An 18,891-nucleotide genomic window follows, 5' to 3' on the forward strand; every position below is an offset into this window, starting at 1 on the left:
CTGAAAATCTGATACACAAAGTTAAACCATAAAATAAGCAAATATCAAGAAATAAAACTTCTTGACTGTTCCATTCAAGTACTGTACTAATATAGGAAAAATAAATTGTTTAGTTCAAGAAGTGGTGCAACAAAGTGAGAATTCCATTCCAGAGAGAAGATTAATACTTTTTTTTTTTAATTTCAGGGGCGGTACTGAATCAACGAGGTATGCAGTGCAACTCATCAGTGCCCTTATTCAAGATCCTGCCAAGGAACTGGAAGACTTAATTCCTAAAACTCATATAAGAACACCTGCTCCAAACACCAAATCAATTCATGCAAACTTTTCATCTGGAGTCAGTACCGCAGCTGTTTCCAACAAAAACTCCTTCCCGCTCGGCGCACCACCTCTTATCACGTCGCAGTCATCGACACTTTCTACTTTCCAGCCCACTAACAAATTAAACAAGAATGTTCCAGCAAATGTGCGTTCTTCTTTTCCAGTGTCTCTGCCCTTAGCTTATTCCCACCCTCATTTTGCCTTGCTGGCTGCTCAAACTATGCAACAGATTCGGCACCCTCGCTTACCTATGGCGCAGTTTGGAGGCACTTTTTCACCTTCGCCGAACACTTGGGGACCATTCCCAGTGAGACCAGTTAACCCTAGCAGCACAAACAGCTCTCCAAAGCATAATAGTTCAAGTCGTGTAGGTAACCAGAATGGGAATATTTTACAGACAGAGTCTACTGGATTAGCTACTGCTAATTGTCCTATTACTGTCTCTTCTGTAGTTGCTTCCACCCAACCGCTGTGTGCAACAAGTAGTCGGACTCCCTCATCAGTCAGAAAGCAGTTGTTCACCTGTGTTCCAAAAACAAGTGTGGTGGCAACAGCAATCTCAACTGTGACAAGCACCTGTAGCGCTCTGCCTTCTGCTTCCTCTGCACCTGTAAACAACGGGCAAGTTCCCACAGCATTTCTGCCCTCTAATGTTCCACAAACACAGCATTCTGCACTTAAAACGGACTCTTTCTCAGCTATCTCAGCACCCAAAGAGAAGGTGTCAACACCAGACCAACCTACTGGAAACACGTGTGCACCATCTTCGGTTGCAAGTAGTTGCAATATATCCACTTGCAGCAATCCAGGAGTCCTAGAAACTCGCCCGTCTAGCAGCCCTGCACCTCTAAATAACGTCCAAGATGAGATACTGCCAACCAGCATGTCAGATATAAGTTCTTCTGTGTCGATGCCTTTTTCATCTAGCTCAGAACCCACTCCATTAAGCTTAGCTTCACCCAGATCAATTGCTGCAGATAATCAGGACAACAGTAATTTACCTCAGTTAGCTGTACCAGCACCTCGAGTTTCTCACAGAATGCAGCCTAGAGGTTCTTTCTATTCAGTGGTACCAAATGCAAACTTACATCAAGATCATCAGTCTATTTTTGTTACAAATCCAGTTCCTTTAACGCCATCTCAAGGTCCACCTGCTGCAGTGCAGCTTTCATCAGCCATGAATGTTATGAACGGTTCTCAGATGCACATTAACCCAGCAAACAAATCATTGCCGCCTACGTTTGGGCCAGCAACGCTTTTCAATCACTTTAGCAGTCTTTTTGATAACAACCAGGTGCCAGCCAACCAAGGATGGGGAGACTGTCCACTCTCCACACGAGCAGCAGCAGACCCATCTTTTACTGTTCAGTCTACTTTTCTGAGTAACTCTGTGCTTGGACACATAGAAAATGTGCATCCTGATAACTCCAAGGCTCCTGGATTCAGGCCACCTTCCCAGAGAGTTTCTACCAGCCCTGTAGGTAAGTCCACAAAGTTTCTACACTGGCATAAAGAGACAATCCTGCCATTAGTCTTTGACCCTATTCTCAAATTGCTCCAGCAATACTTTACAATGTAGTATGCATAGAACTCCAACCTGAGAGCTTAACTTGCCAAGTTTAATTTCCAAAAACTATTTAAAATTATACACATCCAGTTCTTTTTCCCACCTCTCACCTGTCAGGTACTGGTAATGCTGCGGAAGCAACCACCATTGGCCCTTTAAGGAAATAAGAGCCTTGTGGCACTTGTCGAAACTCCACTCACAGGTGTCTAATATTGATTCCATCTGGAGGAAGGATGGATTGTCATGGTGGTAGGCCAAGGATAGTAGGAGATGGGGATCTTGGTGGATCCCTGTCCTCTTGGTGTTTCGAACTTGGTCACTTAACATTCTCAGCATATGGGACTTAGTAAGGGACTGAACGCTTGACAGTCCTGCTGTCTTTTCCCTGACATTTACCTAGTGGACACACAAAGGATGTTACCCTTACCTCATTGCTCTCTTCAGATTTGTTCATATTTCAGAAGATTAGACTGTATTTTGAAGACAGGTGCCTAGAGCGCCTCACTTCCAAGCTTTCCTAAGTTAATTTGCTTCAAGTCTTTCACCCAACACCATCCCACAAACCCTTTTAAAACTTTGGGTCAAAATTTCAAAACTTGGATACTGAAGTTAGGCACCTAAATAAGTGAACAGAGTTTCAGAAGTGATACGTTCCCATTGAGTTCAAATGGGGCTATGGGTGCTCCGCACTTCTGAAACCGGGCCTAACATCAAAAGTCAGAAAATGTTTGCCAGGGTGTGTCAAAGAGTTTTTAAAATATTTTAAATTTAAACTAGGTAGCTGAATTCTGAAGAGCACAAGCAGTTAGACTGCCTATGATCTCTATGCTCCCAGTACAAAAAATAGAACCAAATTCATCTAGAACTGAGAGAGCTGGAATAGTCTCACCTCATTCATCCAATCCTCTAATACAGTAACTCTTCACTTAACGTTGTAGTTATGTTCCTGAAAAATGTGACTTTAAGCTAAACAATGTTAAGCGAATCCAATTTCCCCATAAGAATTAATGTAAATATGGGAGGAATTAGGTTCCAGGGAAATTTTTTTTGCCAGACACACACACACAGAGTATGAGTTTTAAACTATTTAATACTGTACACAGCAATGACGATTGTGAAGCTTGGTTGAGGTGGTGAAGTCAGAGGGTGGGATATTTCCCAGGGAATGCCTTAGTGCTAAATGATGAACTAGCAATTGTCTGAGCCCTCAGGGGATTAACTCATTGTTAATGTAGCCTCACACTCTACAAAGCAGTAGGAATGGAGGGAGGGGAGACAGCATGGCAGACAGAGACACACACGGGGGTGTGAGAGATGCACATTTCCCTTTTAAGTACTCTGACCCACTCTTAAGTACACTGCCTTGTTAAGTTAATCAGCAAGCTGAGACCACAGCTGCCAGGAAGCTCCCTGAGTCCCCCTGCTCTATGGAGATGAGGTAAGTGGGGTGCAGGAGCAAGGGGGAGGGGGACAACCTGACAGCCCTCCTCTCCTCCCCCACCCCGCAAGCAGGAGGCTCGGGGAGCAGCTCTAAGGCAGATGGCGGGAGCAGCTCATGGCAGGGACAGCCGAACTGCAGGCAATTGATAGCCTGCTGGGCGGTGGCTGCACAGGGAACTTAGGGAAGCTGATAGGGGGGCTGCTGGTCCACGCTGGTTCCAAGGCCCCACCAGCCAGCTGCAACGGGCTGCTCTTCCTGCAAGCAGTGGACAAAACAGGCGGCATTGCACAACTTTAAACGAGCATGTTCACTAATTGATCAGCAATGTAACAACGAAACAATGTTAACCGGGACGACTTTAAGTGAGGAATTACTGTAGTAGAATTGTCAAGTCCTGCTCCAGTGGACTCCAGAAACTCTGCCTTTTTAGCAGCTCCTCTTTTTCTCATGGATAGCCAAATTTGACATTCACCCATTGTCCAGGAAGATGTGGTAAATAGACAGTCTGTCAAATCACTCAAATCCCAAGGATTATGTACATAGAATGGCTCTGAAGGCAATTATGCTTGTAAAGGAAAATGAAACTCCTTCACAGCGGGTAACTATTAAAATTCTAAAAGTTACCCATTTTTCATACAAAATGCTACAAGATAGAACTGTAAAATAACTTAAAATCTCTGAGAGACACACACGGTGCATGAGGCAAGATGTTCTATTGGACCAACTTCAGTTGGTGAAAGAGACCAGCTTTCTTTTGAGTTTACACAGAATTGGTCTCTTTCACCAACTGAAGTTGGTCTAATAAAGCATAGTACCTCACCCACTTTGTCGTTGTCTCATTCTGGGACTAACATGGCTACAGCACTTTAAATCCCTCACACATTTTACTCCAAGTATATTAGGGTGCTTTAGGCTCTACATAAACCACTGGGTTAGAAATGGTAAGAATTATGCTCCAACACACCTTACACAAGTGTCTCTTGGAAGAAAAGTGAGGAATATTTTTTGAATTGAAACAAGGGGATTTTGACAGACTGAAGATTATTCAAATTGGAATTTGGCTGGGGCACTTACAAATTGATTATATGCTTTAAAAAAACAAAGTTGTGCCACCTCTTCTCCCCAGTCCTATAGTTGGCATTCTCATATGTAGAGGTCTGTTACATCCTCTAACCACAGAACCAGAAGGCAAAAGTAAAAGTTTGTCTGGTCTTTAGTCAATTACATGATCTGCCACCCTGCCTGGAATCTGAAGCTCTTCAGATTGTGTTCACTTGTCTCTTCTTAGGGAAAAGGATTTAAGTTGATGGTGAGTAACAAGAACAATAGTTTTTCAGATCTATTCAGGTTGTCCAGGTCTTGGGATCTAGAAAGTGTCAGTGGTCTTTGGCCTGCTCCAGCATCATCCCCTTACAGATGTGTGTGTATAGGAGAGCAACTAGCACAATCAGTTTCATTTACTTCCATAAATGTCACCCTCCTTGTCCCTTTCTGTTCATTAGTCAGACTTTGAAGTCAGCCCTTTAGATGGGATAAAGCAGGGTGGATTGATTTACATCGTGATTAAATTAGCAAACAGGAAATCTTGATTTAAATCAATCAATTTTAATCGTGTTTTGCATTTGTATTTTTTTATTTTCCTAAAGAAAGGTTAATTCTCGTTGGTGATAACCATTAAGGCCAGGTCTACGCTACAGATCTATATCAGTATAACTGCGTTGCTCCAGGGTGTGAAAAATGCACACCCCTGAGCAACGTAATTATGCCAGCCTAACCACCCATGTCGACAGTGCTGTGTTGCACAGCTACCACCTCTCAAGGAGATGGATTAACTATGCTGACAGGAGAAGCTCTCCCATTGGCGTAGTAGTGTCTTCATTAAAGTACGTGAAGGCGAGCCCTAAGACATTTTCAGTTGCAACTAAATATAGCCTTTACACTAATAATGCTTTTTGCAAACCAGGATACACATCTGTATATGTTTATTTAAACAGTTATATAGCTTAATTTGCATTTATTCAGATTCTTAATCTTTATTATATTAGAAAATGGTGAATAATCCATTTCTTTACTAGGTTTTTTTTTTAATTTGTGATTTGTGTTAAGTTCTGTTTGGTTGGGAACTCAAATTCAACTAAATGGAAAAATAACTCATTTTATCAAAAGTTTTATCAACACATGTTTTAGTTTTAAATATAACAGATTTATTAAACAAAGGAAGTATCTTCAGTTAATTGAACTGATTGTTTCTTGCATTATGTCCTTCAGGATTTTAAAAGGATTTTATCCTTACACCTCCTTTTTATTCATAGACTGGAAAACAAGCTTTCCTACTCTTTTTTTTCAATCTTCTATTGGTTTTTTAACTTTGAGTGAACTAATCATTGAACCGAAGTGAAGACAATATTTTCTCCGCACCTGTGGAAGAGGCGAGTGCCAACAGAAGCTGGTTTAGCACTTCAGCGAACTCTTATTCTAGTGGTGCTCACCAGTTCAGTGGTTTGACTTTCTTTAAAATTTTGGCAGTAAATAGATACTGCTTAACTTTTTTTATTTAATTTAAATTATTTTAGTAGATTAGAGTAAATTTAGGCCTTAGCATAGGTTGTCATAATTTCAAATTTTAAATAGGCTTATTTTTAATAACAAACCTGTGTTTAATTTAAAAATCCAGTTTTAAATCCATTTTTATCTATCCTGAGATGAAGTGGGATGTACTACTTGGGTGCTTACCTCAGGCTGAAGTGACAGGTTAGACTCACAGGAAAGAGTGTTCTTCTGTCTATCGAAATTGGAGCTTGTTTAGCTGATGATATATAGTTGAATTACAGGTTTCTCATAGTTCTGTGAAGTCAAAAAGTCCCATTTGTTACTGACTTACACTACTGTGCTGTGGAGTGCAACATCCCTGGGCTTTAGGCAGTCTGGCAGTCCTTGCTGGTGGGCCAGTATACAGTATCTTTATGTGTTGTACCAGTAAGGTGAGATCTATCAAAATGGCTGCTAGATATGACATTGCACCTGTAAAACTCCGCAATGGTTTGTTCTCCAAGTTTCTTCTTCACTAAAGTTCTTTTGTCCATTTGGGGAACAGTTAAGAATACTTGGATTTCCACAAACTGTCTCTTGGAGTTCACTTTTGTAAGTTGGGTTGGAGCAGAAAGCCCAGTTAAGTTCCTCACTTGCTTGAGTCTTAAAGTAGGAGTTTTGACGAGAACGTTCATGTCGTAAGCAGAATTTGAGTACTTTTCTCCCCGTCCACTGATACCGAAAATTAAGATTGAAAGCAGAGATTCCCAATTTGCTCACTTTCTTTCCAGATACTTGTGATTCCCTGATATGGTTTATGGCTGTGGGTCCATTCAGGACAACTGTCTTTTTGTCCTGCCTTCGCTTTTCATGTCTGCTAGTCCAAGCAGTCTACAGAATTGGGGACAGACTTGCATGCTCCTTTTAGAAGGCTCCAGACAAAACCAGAAGGAATCCATTTCAATCACTTGTTGTGCTTCCTCTACATTTTAGAGGACCCAGTTTGTGTGTACTAGATTAAAATGCATTACAGTAAGCTGGCATACCTTGAGCTGTAACACCATCACAATGCCTTGAAACCACACACAGCAGACGCCCTCACAGTGGAATCTGATTTTGAGGGTCTTCCGTAAGATCTGGAGTAGCAATGATCCAGGTTAAGTTAACCCTTGTAGTTGGTAAACAGAATCTCTCAGAAGTATCTTGGAGCCTTGAGAAACTGGACTTTGAGCATAGTTTTCATGTAGCATTAGGACACAGTCTCATGCTACTGATCCTCATTATGCAAACTTGTCTAATCATCCAGAGAAACACATTTGAAATGGCATAAGTTGACACGAATTTAAGCATGTTACTATTCCTCCACAGTATGATGCAGTAATCAGGCAAAATACATAAGTGGGAGGTTGGTGACCTAAACCAGTTCACATGCTGCTTAGTGTGTTGCCTGCAGCAGCCCTTATTGATATTAGATGTTTCTTCTTTCCTCTACTATTGCAAGGGTAATGTATTAATAAAGGTGGCATCTTTTATCATGTTAGCCTATCTGAAACTGATGGTGCTGAACTTGTGCACTTCAGAAGTTTCAGGCTGATTAAAATATAGCAGCCCTTCAGCCTCTTCATTCCACTTCCTGCAAAAACTCGTTACACATGTAAATACCCATGAAAAGGGTGACTGGACAACTAAGTTTAAATTGTATTTGGAGCAGTGAATCTTCATGGTGCCATGAAGTATTTTTCCAAATAGGTATATTTCATAAGTTTTACATTTATTTCAGGCTTACCCTCTCTAGATCCATCCAACGGCTCTTCAGCTGCCTCTTCAGCTCCTCTGACCGGTTTTTCAGCAAACATACAACGGGTTTATCTTCAAGGGCCAGCACCTGTTGGGACTCCCAGCTTTAACAGACAGCATTTTTCACCACATCCTTGGACGAGCGCTACAAATTCATGTAGGAACTTCATGGGTCTGTCTTAATTATCTATACATTTTTAGTGTTTTAATTATTGTCTTTAGCTACCAGTTGATTTGTGACTTTGAGGGGAAAGCAACCAGTGGATTTAGAAACTATTATCAGTAATTGCTTTTAGCCTCAGTAAAGATTGGAAATGTGTGAAATGGTATCACAAAAAGTTTTATGGATCTCTTATGTGAAATGCCATAGATTCCATTAGTATTACCTGTCTTGACGCAGCTTCAGGAGGCTTAGGGGTATGTCTACACTGCAAAAAAAAGACATGTGGCAGCAAGTTTCAGAGCCCAGGTGAACTGACTCCAGCTTGCACCATGGGGCGGAAAGTAACATTCTGGCTCAGCCTGGACCTAGTCTCTGAAAAGTAGCAAGGGGAGAGTGGGGCTAGACATTCTTGTGCCAACTTGAGCAAGAACGTCTACGCTGCAATTTTTAGGCTTGTAACCCAAGCCCCACCAGCCCAATTCAGTTGACAGAGGCTCTGAGGCTCACGGTTGCAGGGGTTGTTTTTTGGGGGGGGTTTTGTTGGTTTTTGCAGTGTAGATGTACCCTTAAACTCAGTGAAGAGAAGCTTAATTTTTGTGTCCTCACAACACGGGGAGCTTTCTTATAGTGTAAAACTGCATCAGATGAAATTGGCGTGACTTTCTCAGATTGGATTATGCTTCATTTTTAAAACCTTTAAAATAAGACTTCTACAATTAATATTTTATATACACCTCTACCCTGATATAATGTGACCCGATATAACACGGGTTCACATACAACGCCATAAAGCAAGCCTCTTTCTCTCACTCTCTCACTGTCTCACTCTCTCACTCTGTCTGGGAGGCAGGAACTGTGTGGGGGCACTTTTGGGGGCCCCGCAGGCCCAGGGTGGCCCAGGGGATTAGCGAGGGGCTGGGAGCAGCCCGCTCTACTTCCCTAATCCCGGCCCCAGCCATGTTGCTTGGGGGAAGGGATATCCACCCGCACTCACCAGCAGTGGCGGAAGCAGAGCAGCCAGGCCCCAGCCCACGGCACTCCGCTTCCTGCCACCGGTGAGTGTGGGGGGGCATCCTTTCCCCAACTCCCTGCACTCACCGGCAGTGGGAAACGGAGCGCCGCAGCTGGGAGCTGGCGGAGAGGAGCGGGCTGGGGCCAAGTTGCTCCACCTCCTGCTGCCGCTGGTGAGTGTCTGGGGGCAGGGGTGTGGATAGGAGTCGGGGACAGGCAGGGGACAGGGAGCAGGGGGGTTGGGTGGGGGTGGCATCCTGGGGGTGATTAGGGATTGGGGGGGGGTTGGAGGGGGTGGTTAGGGGACAAGGAGCAGGGGAGCCAAAGCAAGTTCGATATAAATCAGTTTCACATATAACGCGGTAAGATTTTTTGGCTCCCGCGGACCACATTATATCAGGGTAGAGGTCTATCTTAAAATTCACTGACATTTTTAAATTGTCTGAAATGACAGTGAGAGGTTCTCCTTTTATGGAGCAAATCTGGGAGAGAGTGGCCACATGAGAAGTTTGGGTCTTTGCAATTCAGAATCTTAGTAATGGCAACTCTGAGTACAAAGGCCAAAATAAACTTGGGTGCCAAAACTAAGGGTGGGGTTTTCAAAAACACCTGTGACAAGTCCCACTGAAAGTCAATGGAACTTATGCTTCTAAGTCATTTGAGCTTTTTTGGAAAATCGCACCCTGAGTCTATATCCCACAGGGAGTTGGGGATGCTCAGCACCTCTGAAAACAAGGCCAGTTGAGTGCCTGGAAAATTTGGGCCAAGATTTGCAGATCTCTTCATAAAGTCTTCCGGTTTTTTGTCCTTGTCTAGTAAATCTAAAATATTTACAAGAAGATCTAGAAAATGTCAGACTATCCTGTGTTTGTAACCATTTATGCAACTAATTTAAGAAGCACAATCACTGGTGAAGGATCTTTCCGGTGGGCCAAACAGAAATCAGTCCAATGACTATTCTGCCATAAGTAACTCCAATTCTCTCACTAGCTCCAAGGGATTATAAATCAATAAACTTTTACACCTTTCATAATCTTTGTTACAGAATACGGATTGGCAGTTTAGAGGGGAAATTGTGGTATTTAACATTACTTTAGTGTTCCATGTATAATAAAGCAAGAGAAATATTTTGTCACCAGGTGAATCTCCTATTCCATCAGTTTCATCAGGATCATCTTCACCCCTTTCAGCTGCTTCTGCACCTTCTAACTTGGGCCAGCCAAAAGCAGGTAGCACAAATCAAGATCGAAAGGTACCACCTCCTATTGGGACGGAAAGGCTTGCTAGAATTCGACAGGGAGGTTCTGTCACTCCTACCCCCTTAGGAACTAACTTTACGGCTCCTGTTGGACATAGTGGTATCTGGTCATTTGGAGTTAACAGTGTATCAGGTAAGTCAGTCTCATACATAATAAGTAAGCTTTCTGTTTTTTAAAAAAAAAGAAACTCAGATTTTAGGCTATCACTACATTAGTTCTCAGAAGCAAGGGGGAAAACAAAATGCCAAACTTGTGCTTTTCGAGGATCAAATTTGAAATAATAAAGTAATACGTGGTAGTTGTATGTAAAAAATCTTCCCTTCTAAACCAGAGAACAAAATATACTTTATCAACTGCATGTAAGATTACTTTAAAGGCAGAAACTAAAAGGAATATCAAGGGGATGTCACAAACAGAGAGCTGGCAGGGATAGAGAGAAGAGTTCAGAAATGTGCATATTCTGATCCTTTAAGGGAATATATTGGGGAAGTCTTTTAAGTTCTTCATTCGCTGAGGAACTGACCCATAAGGACCACAATTAGAAAGGAAGGTTAGGGCAAAAGAAGTGATTGATTTGCAACACTTTATGTGGGTACAAATCCAGAAACATACTCTTCTTTACAGATGGGCTGTTAATACAGCCTCAATATCCCACCTGGGATGGGATCAAGTCTCGGAAGAACAGAGGTATTTCTTTAGGTTTTGTTTCATAATTGCTTTTCTGTTCATTTACTCAGCTACTCTGCAGGATTTTCAGAGATAAATACCTTTGATGTTATAGCTGACAGACCAAGTTTTTCATGATTAATCCTGAAATCTGTAACCCACCCCCAAGATTCTAAAGAATTTCTTGATAGAGATAGGGTGGGCTTTGTCAAAATGTTCCTTATTGGGTAACGACTGACTCCGATTTTCTTCAGGCCAAATCTGTTTTGCTAGAACCATTGCAATTTTCTCTCATAATATAGAATTCTTCACCTGGCTTAGATCCTGCAAAGGTACACAGTAAATACATAATCTCTGAAAGAGTGATTGAAATCTTCTATACTGTTAAATCTGTTGAACAGAAATGTAACTTCAGAATGAGAACAAATAATGTTTTTTTACCTTTTCTTCAAAATTTGGTCTCCAAATTTAAAACTCGGTCTGAAAGCTGTGGTTGCATTTCATTAATTAGTAGCTTGTCATTCAAACTATTTTTAAAAATAAGGTTACAGTTATGACAAGCAAATAAAAACTGGGGCATTCAGATTGAGTGCTGTTATTGATCCTTAATTTTTACACTTTTCTACTCCATAACTCTTCTTGAATAATATGAAATAAGTTCTGTTCCAGGCAACAGCAATTTTTCCAAAAAAAAAAAAACAAAAACGACTTCTAAATAGCTGAAGGTTTATATTCAGTTTTTGGTAGTTCCATTTTCAAGTTCTTACTGATAATCACAAAGTGCAGTGTTTAAGCTGCAGATTGTTTTCATTAGGAATTTTAAGAGATTGTGTATGTAGCAAAATAAAATGACAATTTTAATGGTCTTAAATTTTGTAAAGCTCGGGTTTTTTTTTAATTTGGTCTGACATTATCCCATTAGCCTTGGGGTCTCATCATGGCTGTTTTTCAGACTAAATTTATAAACTTGTCATACAAATTGGCAATATTCATAGATCGCTGTTCTATTAAAGCTTAGCTCAGTGTTGGGCTGAAATATTGGTTTGGTATTCGGTGCAGGAATATAGGAGAATGAAAGAAAATTTTTATCAGGCCCAGTCCCATGTCTCCAGATTTCACCATCTTCTCCACTTCAGTCTTCAGAAAGTTCTCTGCCTTTCACCTCATACCAGCTCTTGTCCTAAGCATGACTCTGTGGAGCCTCCCACCTTGCATTACCATGGATATGGAATGTGCTAATGTGCCTAACTTGGTGTGTGATGGGAGGGAAAGAAAATGTCTGCGTGCAGCCGGGCTTCACATGGGCAGTACTTTATGCAGCCTGTCTTTGTGAGAGGGCCATGTAGGCAGAGCCATGAAGCTGAGGATAGGACACATGTGCATATTTTGTTAATAACAGGTCATTGGGGTCTGAGGGTAGAATACAAGTGAGTTTTGGGGAGGTCTGAAAAGTGATTTGTTCAGAGCAATGCCCCAGTTTGTTTTGCGTCATTGTTATGCTTATTTCTGAGATCCTTAACATGTGTGGAGATGGTTTGTGTAGCTGATTGATTTATTCCAGAGTGTTCTCAATTTGATTATAACCATCTACTTTTAATCTCTTCCTTTCCAGAAGGCTTGTCAGGTTGGTCCCAGCCTATAATGGGGAATCATCCAATGCATCAACAATTATCAGACCCGGGCACATTTTCCCAGCATCAACCAATGGAGAGAGATGATTCTGGAATCGTGGCTCCCTCAAACATTTTCCACCAACCTATGCCAAATAGCTTTGTGGATTTTTCTAAAGTAAGTTATATTTGAAAGCTGAATTTGTTATAAGGAGCTGGGTTGTTTTGCCTGGCTGCAGATGACTTGTCTGACAGTGCATGTCCAGAAGTGATCTGTCAAGAGAGACTTCATTAAAGCCCTTTCTCTGGAACAAGTTGGGGCAACTTTGCCAAGGCCATTGGTCCATTCAGATTTGTTTAACTCTGAATGTTCTCAGGTGCAGTAATGCCCAACCTTATTATACAGGAGGGCCACATAAACCTAAGCACAACCTAGTGCGCACCAAACAGATTGTTAATATTTTAATGTGATGTAAAGTCACCTGTATTGATTTTTTTGTTTTAAGTTCAGCTTGTTTCATATGTATTTAGATAGGTTGTTTCTGTGTACAGCATTGTCTGTTCACACACTTGTGTAAACTAAAATGATGTAAACACGATGACAAAATTCTGATGAATCGGCTGTTAGTATATTGTGTTAAAGCAGGCTGCAGGCTTTATGAAATGCTCTGGTGGGCCATAGGTTGGACACCCTTGCTCTAGCACAGTGGTTCTCAAACTTTCATTTTCGTGGACCACTTGAAAATTGCTGAGGATCTCAGCGGACCACTTCATGGTCTTTCCAAATATTTGTACCATATGCTAACTATTGTTAAGCAGTTTGGATAAAAGCGCTATATTAAAAAACCTTAATAATTAATGTTTTTTTGTTCTACAAATAAAAGCACACAACTCATATATTTTAATATCAGTAATCTTACCTTTCTAATGCAATAGGTGTGCCCTCTCTCTCCCCTGCCGTGGCAGCCCCCGAGCTGGGGCTGGGAAGGAGGGGGTGGGGGTCTCCCCTGCCACAGCAGCCACAGAGCTGAGGCTTGGAAGGAGGGCCGTCTCTCTCCTGGCAGCCGCAACCCTGGAGCTGGGAAAAGTCACTTCTTTCTCCGGCTGCTGCAGCCCTGCACGTCCCAAATTCCCCACCACCCTCTCTTCTCACCGCACTGCCCCCTCCCACATGCTTCCTCCCACCTATCCCCTATTCCCCCCAAGGTCACCACGTCACCTTACATGTGTGTCTTCTTCAGAGTCCAGGCACCTAATTAGCTGAGCCATGCCTGCATGGCTCCACTAATCAGGTGGGTGGCCCTTCATTCTCTCATGTGCAGCTGCCCAGGCGCGCACCTTATAGGGAACTATCTGCAGACCACCTGAATGGAGCTTGCGGACCACTGGTGGTCCATGGACCACAGTTTGAGAACCTCTGCTCTAGCAAATATGAGGATTCATACAGCATCCCCTTCACCCCAGAAACGCTTTTGGGCATATGAGACACACTAGTCAAACTGAGGGCACATTATAACTGAAACTAAAAATTATTTCTAGTTGCTAATACCCCAGGCCTATACATGGACTTGCTTGGTGACACCCTCCACTTTTCCATTCTCCCCTGCTGTGTTAGATTCCTTCCTACCTATCTTCCTATCATGGAACTAGGTCGCCTCTTCAGGCTGGTTAATATTTAATGCTTCTAGCACAAGTTACAGATGTAAATTAGGCATGTGAATATCATGTAATTTTCTTCATAACATGTGGCAGGAGGTTAGGAGAATGTTGAATTGTGCATGTAAAGAGGGCATTAACATCAGAAACTAGCACAAGGCAAAAACAGAATACAGCCCTGTCATAATTCAGTTTAAGCATTTGAGGAATATCTAGGATCATGTGTGTAGTCTGGAGTCTTCTCAGAATATTGCTACAGTTACATTTAGAGAAGGTACTTTGTTGCAGTCTTTATTTTTCGTGAGTTATGGTCATTTTAATCCAAGACTAAGATTTTTCATATCATATGCAATGAGATGACAAACATTTGAGGGAGGGAGGTATCGAAAGAGCTCTGTATCCCCTTCTGTCCTGTGTAGGGAGATGTTTATGAAAACTGTCTGTGTCGGATGGTGGAGGCCAAGGAAGTAAGGCTCTAAAAAGAAAGCCACTACGCCTTTTATGAACTCAAGGATCATTATTCCAGTTGGCCATTAAAATATTGTGTAGTACCTTCCATCTTAAAGGATCCCACTGTGCTTTCAAACTATACACAGTGTCCCTGCAGCTCGGTTAGGATGACAAGTGGTATATTGATGGGAGAGGAGAGCACTTCCCAAGCACATTTTGACATGAAATCTATGTAGAACAGACACAATGTCTGGCTTTGCAGACTCATCTAAAAGAACCACTCTCAAACTATGATGGTACTTAATATGGGTATCTCAGGAAAATGAAGGGCTGAATTAGTTTTGCTGGGATTTGAACCTCTGTTCCAAGGAGTCTGAGCATTCCAAACTTGATGCTTAGAGCACCACGTTCCCATTTTTTTCACAGAATGCCAAGATGATTGTAAGTGCAACTTTAATGTTGCATAAGGATTTGAATGAAGTTTGAACGTTTTGGGTAACACATTTTCATTCATACTTTGCAGTACATTGGAATGGGGAGCCTTGCAAAATTCCAGCACTAGTAAAATCAGTTGCTTTCTGCTTTACTCTGAATTGTTCCTAGAATTGGGTATGGCATTCTCATCTCTCCTTACGACACTGCTTTGTAGCACTGCTGATGCACAGTGGCCCCTCTTTCTAATTTCAATGATGAATGAAGTGATCTCTGCCCATAAGTTCTGTAGAACTCTCTGGGATTCTTTGAGATGACAGATACTACTCTGTATGTGATGTACTGGTGTTATTGTCTGTAACCACTACACTGTACAGTGATTGTCCTTTCTGCTATTTTAGGGTCTACCGATTTCCATGTACGGAGGCGCTTTAATACCTTCTCATCCTCAGCTAGCTGACGGCCCAGGAGGGCCTCTCTTTAATGGACTTCATACTCCAGATCCAGCTTGGAATCCTATGATAAAGGTTGTCCAAAATTCAACAGAATGTACTGATGCTCAGCAGGTAAATTTGTTTGTATTTTTCTCATATGTTTAAAATGATACTTTCTATCATGTTTCTCAATTGATATTTTTGTGCTTAATAGAAAAACAAAAGATTTTAACAGCTGTCATGTATTTAAATTCTGAGAGCCTGTTTACATAATTTTTTTTCAAGACTGGGCTTTAAAGATCAGTTTACAGGCCAAAACTTTCAAACCTGAGTACCTGAAGTTAGGGTCCTAAATAAGTGGCCTGATTCTCAGCAGTGCTCAGAACTTTGCTATGAACAAGATAAACTAATAATACACACTGACTGGTTCTACGTTTCCAGTTACTACTCATGCAAAAAACCTGGTCATCACTGAAGACAGCTATATCCCCTCTGAAAATCTGACCACTCCTATGTTGGAGTCCAACTTTAGACACCCAGGTTTAAAAAATTGGGCCACAATAAGTCTGAGTTTTGAACTGTATTATAGAATTTTGCACTTGGGCATATTCTTAATATTCTATATTTCTTAATTATTTTTTTCTCCCCACTGCAGATTTGGCCTGGCACCTGGGCACCTCACATTGGAAATATGCATCTCAAATACGTCAACTAATTTAAGAGGGTCTATCCTTTTTAGCCTTGTTGGGAAACCTATGACCTTGGAAGAACCCTGGGGATTTTTTTAATGTGCCTAACTAAGCAATTTTTTTCTCTGTGGGCTGTAACAATGAAAATTTGATTGCCCATTGTGTAAGAACAAATGATTTACCTATTCAACTGATTCTGTTCTCCAGTTAGTTTAGCCATTTTGAACTTAAAATCAGATGAACCTAGTGCTTTTGGCTAAACACTACTGAATGCTACTTGTATGCAGCAGAGAACTAGATGATTACATGATTTCAACCTTTTACGGTGGTAAATACATGTATAATTGTTTACATACTTAAAAGGAAAAAAGTTGAGTAAATTTCATGTCGTATAGTGGCTCCACTTTATGTAGCCTGTATTAATGTGAAATATTTACCTGAATATTCAATAAAAAGACGAACAGTATTTATAGGTTGTGGTATGGATTTTGGTGGAGGGCCACATCTTGCTATCAGGATGGCTACAGTTACTTGGTGAACTGCTTTAGTGACGCAGTCAGCTACTCAAGCAGGATGGTGGGGAAGGATCACTGTCATTTGTAACAGCCTCTCAAAACTTTGAAAATACTTTTGCTTCCTCTTAGCTTTGTCTTTTTCTGGTTGGTGAACATTCATATCATTGCATTTTTAATATCATGCAAGCCAGTAAAAATGAGGAGTCCAGTGGCACCTTAAAGACTAACAAATGTATTTGGCCATAAGCTTATGTGGGTAAAAAACCCACTTCTTGATCTGAAGAGTGGGGTTTTTACCCACATAAGCTTATTGCCAAATACATTTGTTAGTCTTTAAGGTGCCTCCAGACTCCTCGTTGTTTTTGTGGATACAGAGTAACACAGCTATCCAACTAATACACGCAAGCCAGTGTGGCTATCCTGTTTTTAATTGTTTGGATTTTTTACTGGTGTGTCAGCTATATCAGGTACAGCTCTGGGTCTGGGAATATGCTTTAACTTGACATCCTAATAGCCAAAGACGACAGCAGGAGAACACACAACCCTGGGTAGCTCCTACATACCAAAGGGTCTCTTCATCTAATACCGTGTTTTCATTTGCAGACCCCTAAAAAATTTCAAATGGAGGTGCAGACCTCTTTAAACATCTTAAACATAGTCTGTGGACCCCCAGGCATTTGCAGACCACAGGTTGAAAACCACTGTACTATGGTAACAACAACCTTTCATGGACCCCTTAAACATAATCTGTGGACCTCCAATGGTCCATGGACCACAGGTTGAAAACCACTGATCTAATACATATCTTGGTGACAGGTAGATTTCTGAAAACAGATATCTGAAAACCAGAGAATATTTCACTATCAGTCATAACGTCGGCCAATATTTGATCTTAAATTATTTGTGTCCCTTTAAACATGATCAGAGTTTATCATCACATTTCTGAGAATCAGAACAGGTTTTGCAAGCTCCTTTGAGTATCGTTCCAGGTTGGAAATGTGACGCTTTTGCCTTAAAATCATACTTTACTCTTGCTCAGTAATGAGACACTAATTATAATGTGAAGATCTGATCCACTTCTCAAGCCAGTAACTACACTACACAAATGGGTACCCAGTGTCATGGACCACTTTTTTACAGTCTCAAAGGCAAAAGTCTGAATATAGACAGACTTCCCCCATCTTGCCACCCCTCCTGCCAATTCCCTATATGCAGAAATACAGTTTTTCCTGGAAAAGCCTGAGGAAGCAGCAACCGGAAGAAAAGATTCAGTGACGATTTGCCGAGAGTTCACTCCTTGCAAACCATGTGGTGGCATATTTTTGCCTGGTCACTTTTTTTAAATGTTTTTGAAAACATAAAGTGCAGAAATAGTATCCAAGAACTAGTAGATGATCAAATCTCAATAACCTTTTGAACATACTGAGGTATTCCACTAATATTTAAGAATGGAACATAAATGTCCCTACACGAGAACACATTTCATTGTAGATGCTATTTCTTTCCCTAACAATTTACCCCCTTTACAGCAGAGCAGATGTTCTGTTTACAATAGCATATTAACCCAATTAAAATATGATATATCGAGTTCCAGAGTTTTTTGCACAGGATAAAAATTTTTATTGTTGTATTAATACTTCCTGAATATTGGAGCTTCCAAAAGAACTCTAGATGCTTCCCAGAAACAAGTAAAGAAGCTTTGCTCTGAAGAGCTTATAGTTTGAAGTTGGATGCTGCATAAACTTGGGGGGGGGGAAAGGTGTGACAAACTACGAAACCAGGATTATGGAGTTATTCAGTGAGGAATATGTGAAACAAAACTCAGATTTGTACAGTTACCTGTACTTTGCAAATTCTTAGCAAATGTAACTATTAACATCTCCAACAAAACATTGGGAAGCAAATTATGTTCTGACTAAAAGAAAAGGAGTACTTGTGGCACCTTAGAGACTAACCAATTTATTAGAGCATAAGCTTTCGTGAGCTACAGCTCGTTTCCTCAGATGCATATCGTGGAAACTGCAGCAGGCTTTATATATACACAGAGAATATGAAACAATACCTCCTCCCACCCCACTGTCCTGCTGGTACCCAGTGGAAGTCAATAAAATGTGATGGTCATGGAGTTGCCCTGAAGTAGAGATCTTTCATGGTGTCTCAGTCTGTGGTCATTCTAATGCTCTTGAAGCCTGCATCAGGCCCACAATGGAAAAGATACCAAGAACTTGGTGTCCCATGAACATGTGGTGGTACATAGAACAAGTTTAATAGCTAAACTCCCTTTGCTATTTTTATATAAACTCAAGGCAGTGGGACAATGTTTAATAGTGGGGGAATCTATAAGAAGACCC

The 18,891-nt window shown here is 41.2% G+C and overlaps 1 protein-coding gene across 9 annotated transcripts in view; it reads left to right on the plus strand.

Annotated features, from left to right (window-relative positions):
- Positions 1-16,491, plus strand: part of ANKHD1 (ankyrin repeat and KH domain containing 1) — a 206,672-nt gene extending 190,181 nt beyond the window's left edge. For 4 of the 9 annotated variants that reach the window (XM_073356055.2, XM_073356060.2, XM_073356057.2 and 1 more), the window contains 7 exons: positions 187-1,802; positions 7,639-7,827; positions 9,969-10,220; positions 10,713-10,775; positions 12,367-12,542; positions 15,304-15,468; positions 15,992-16,491. In XM_073356055.2, the coding sequence (XP_073212156.1) occupies positions 187-1,802; positions 7,639-7,827; positions 9,969-10,220; positions 10,713-10,775; positions 12,367-12,542; positions 15,304-15,468; positions 15,992-16,051 (2,521 nt within the window). In that variant the 3' untranslated portion in view covers positions 16,052-16,491. The remainder of the gene's footprint in view (positions 1-186; positions 1,803-7,638; positions 7,828-9,968; positions 10,221-10,712; positions 10,776-12,366; positions 12,543-15,303; positions 15,469-15,991) is intronic. The other 5 variants (XM_073356058.2, XM_073356062.2, XM_073356059.2 and 2 more) reach the window with 3 other exon arrangements.
- Positions 16,492-18,891: the final 2,400 nt, after the last annotated feature.

The sequence above is a fragment of the Lepidochelys kempii genome, chromosome 8 (genome assembly GCF_965140285.1).
Source record: "Lepidochelys kempii isolate rLepKem1 chromosome 8, rLepKem1.hap1, whole genome shotgun sequence".
Lineage (NCBI taxonomy): Eukaryota > Metazoa > Chordata > Testudines > Cheloniidae > Lepidochelys > Lepidochelys kempii.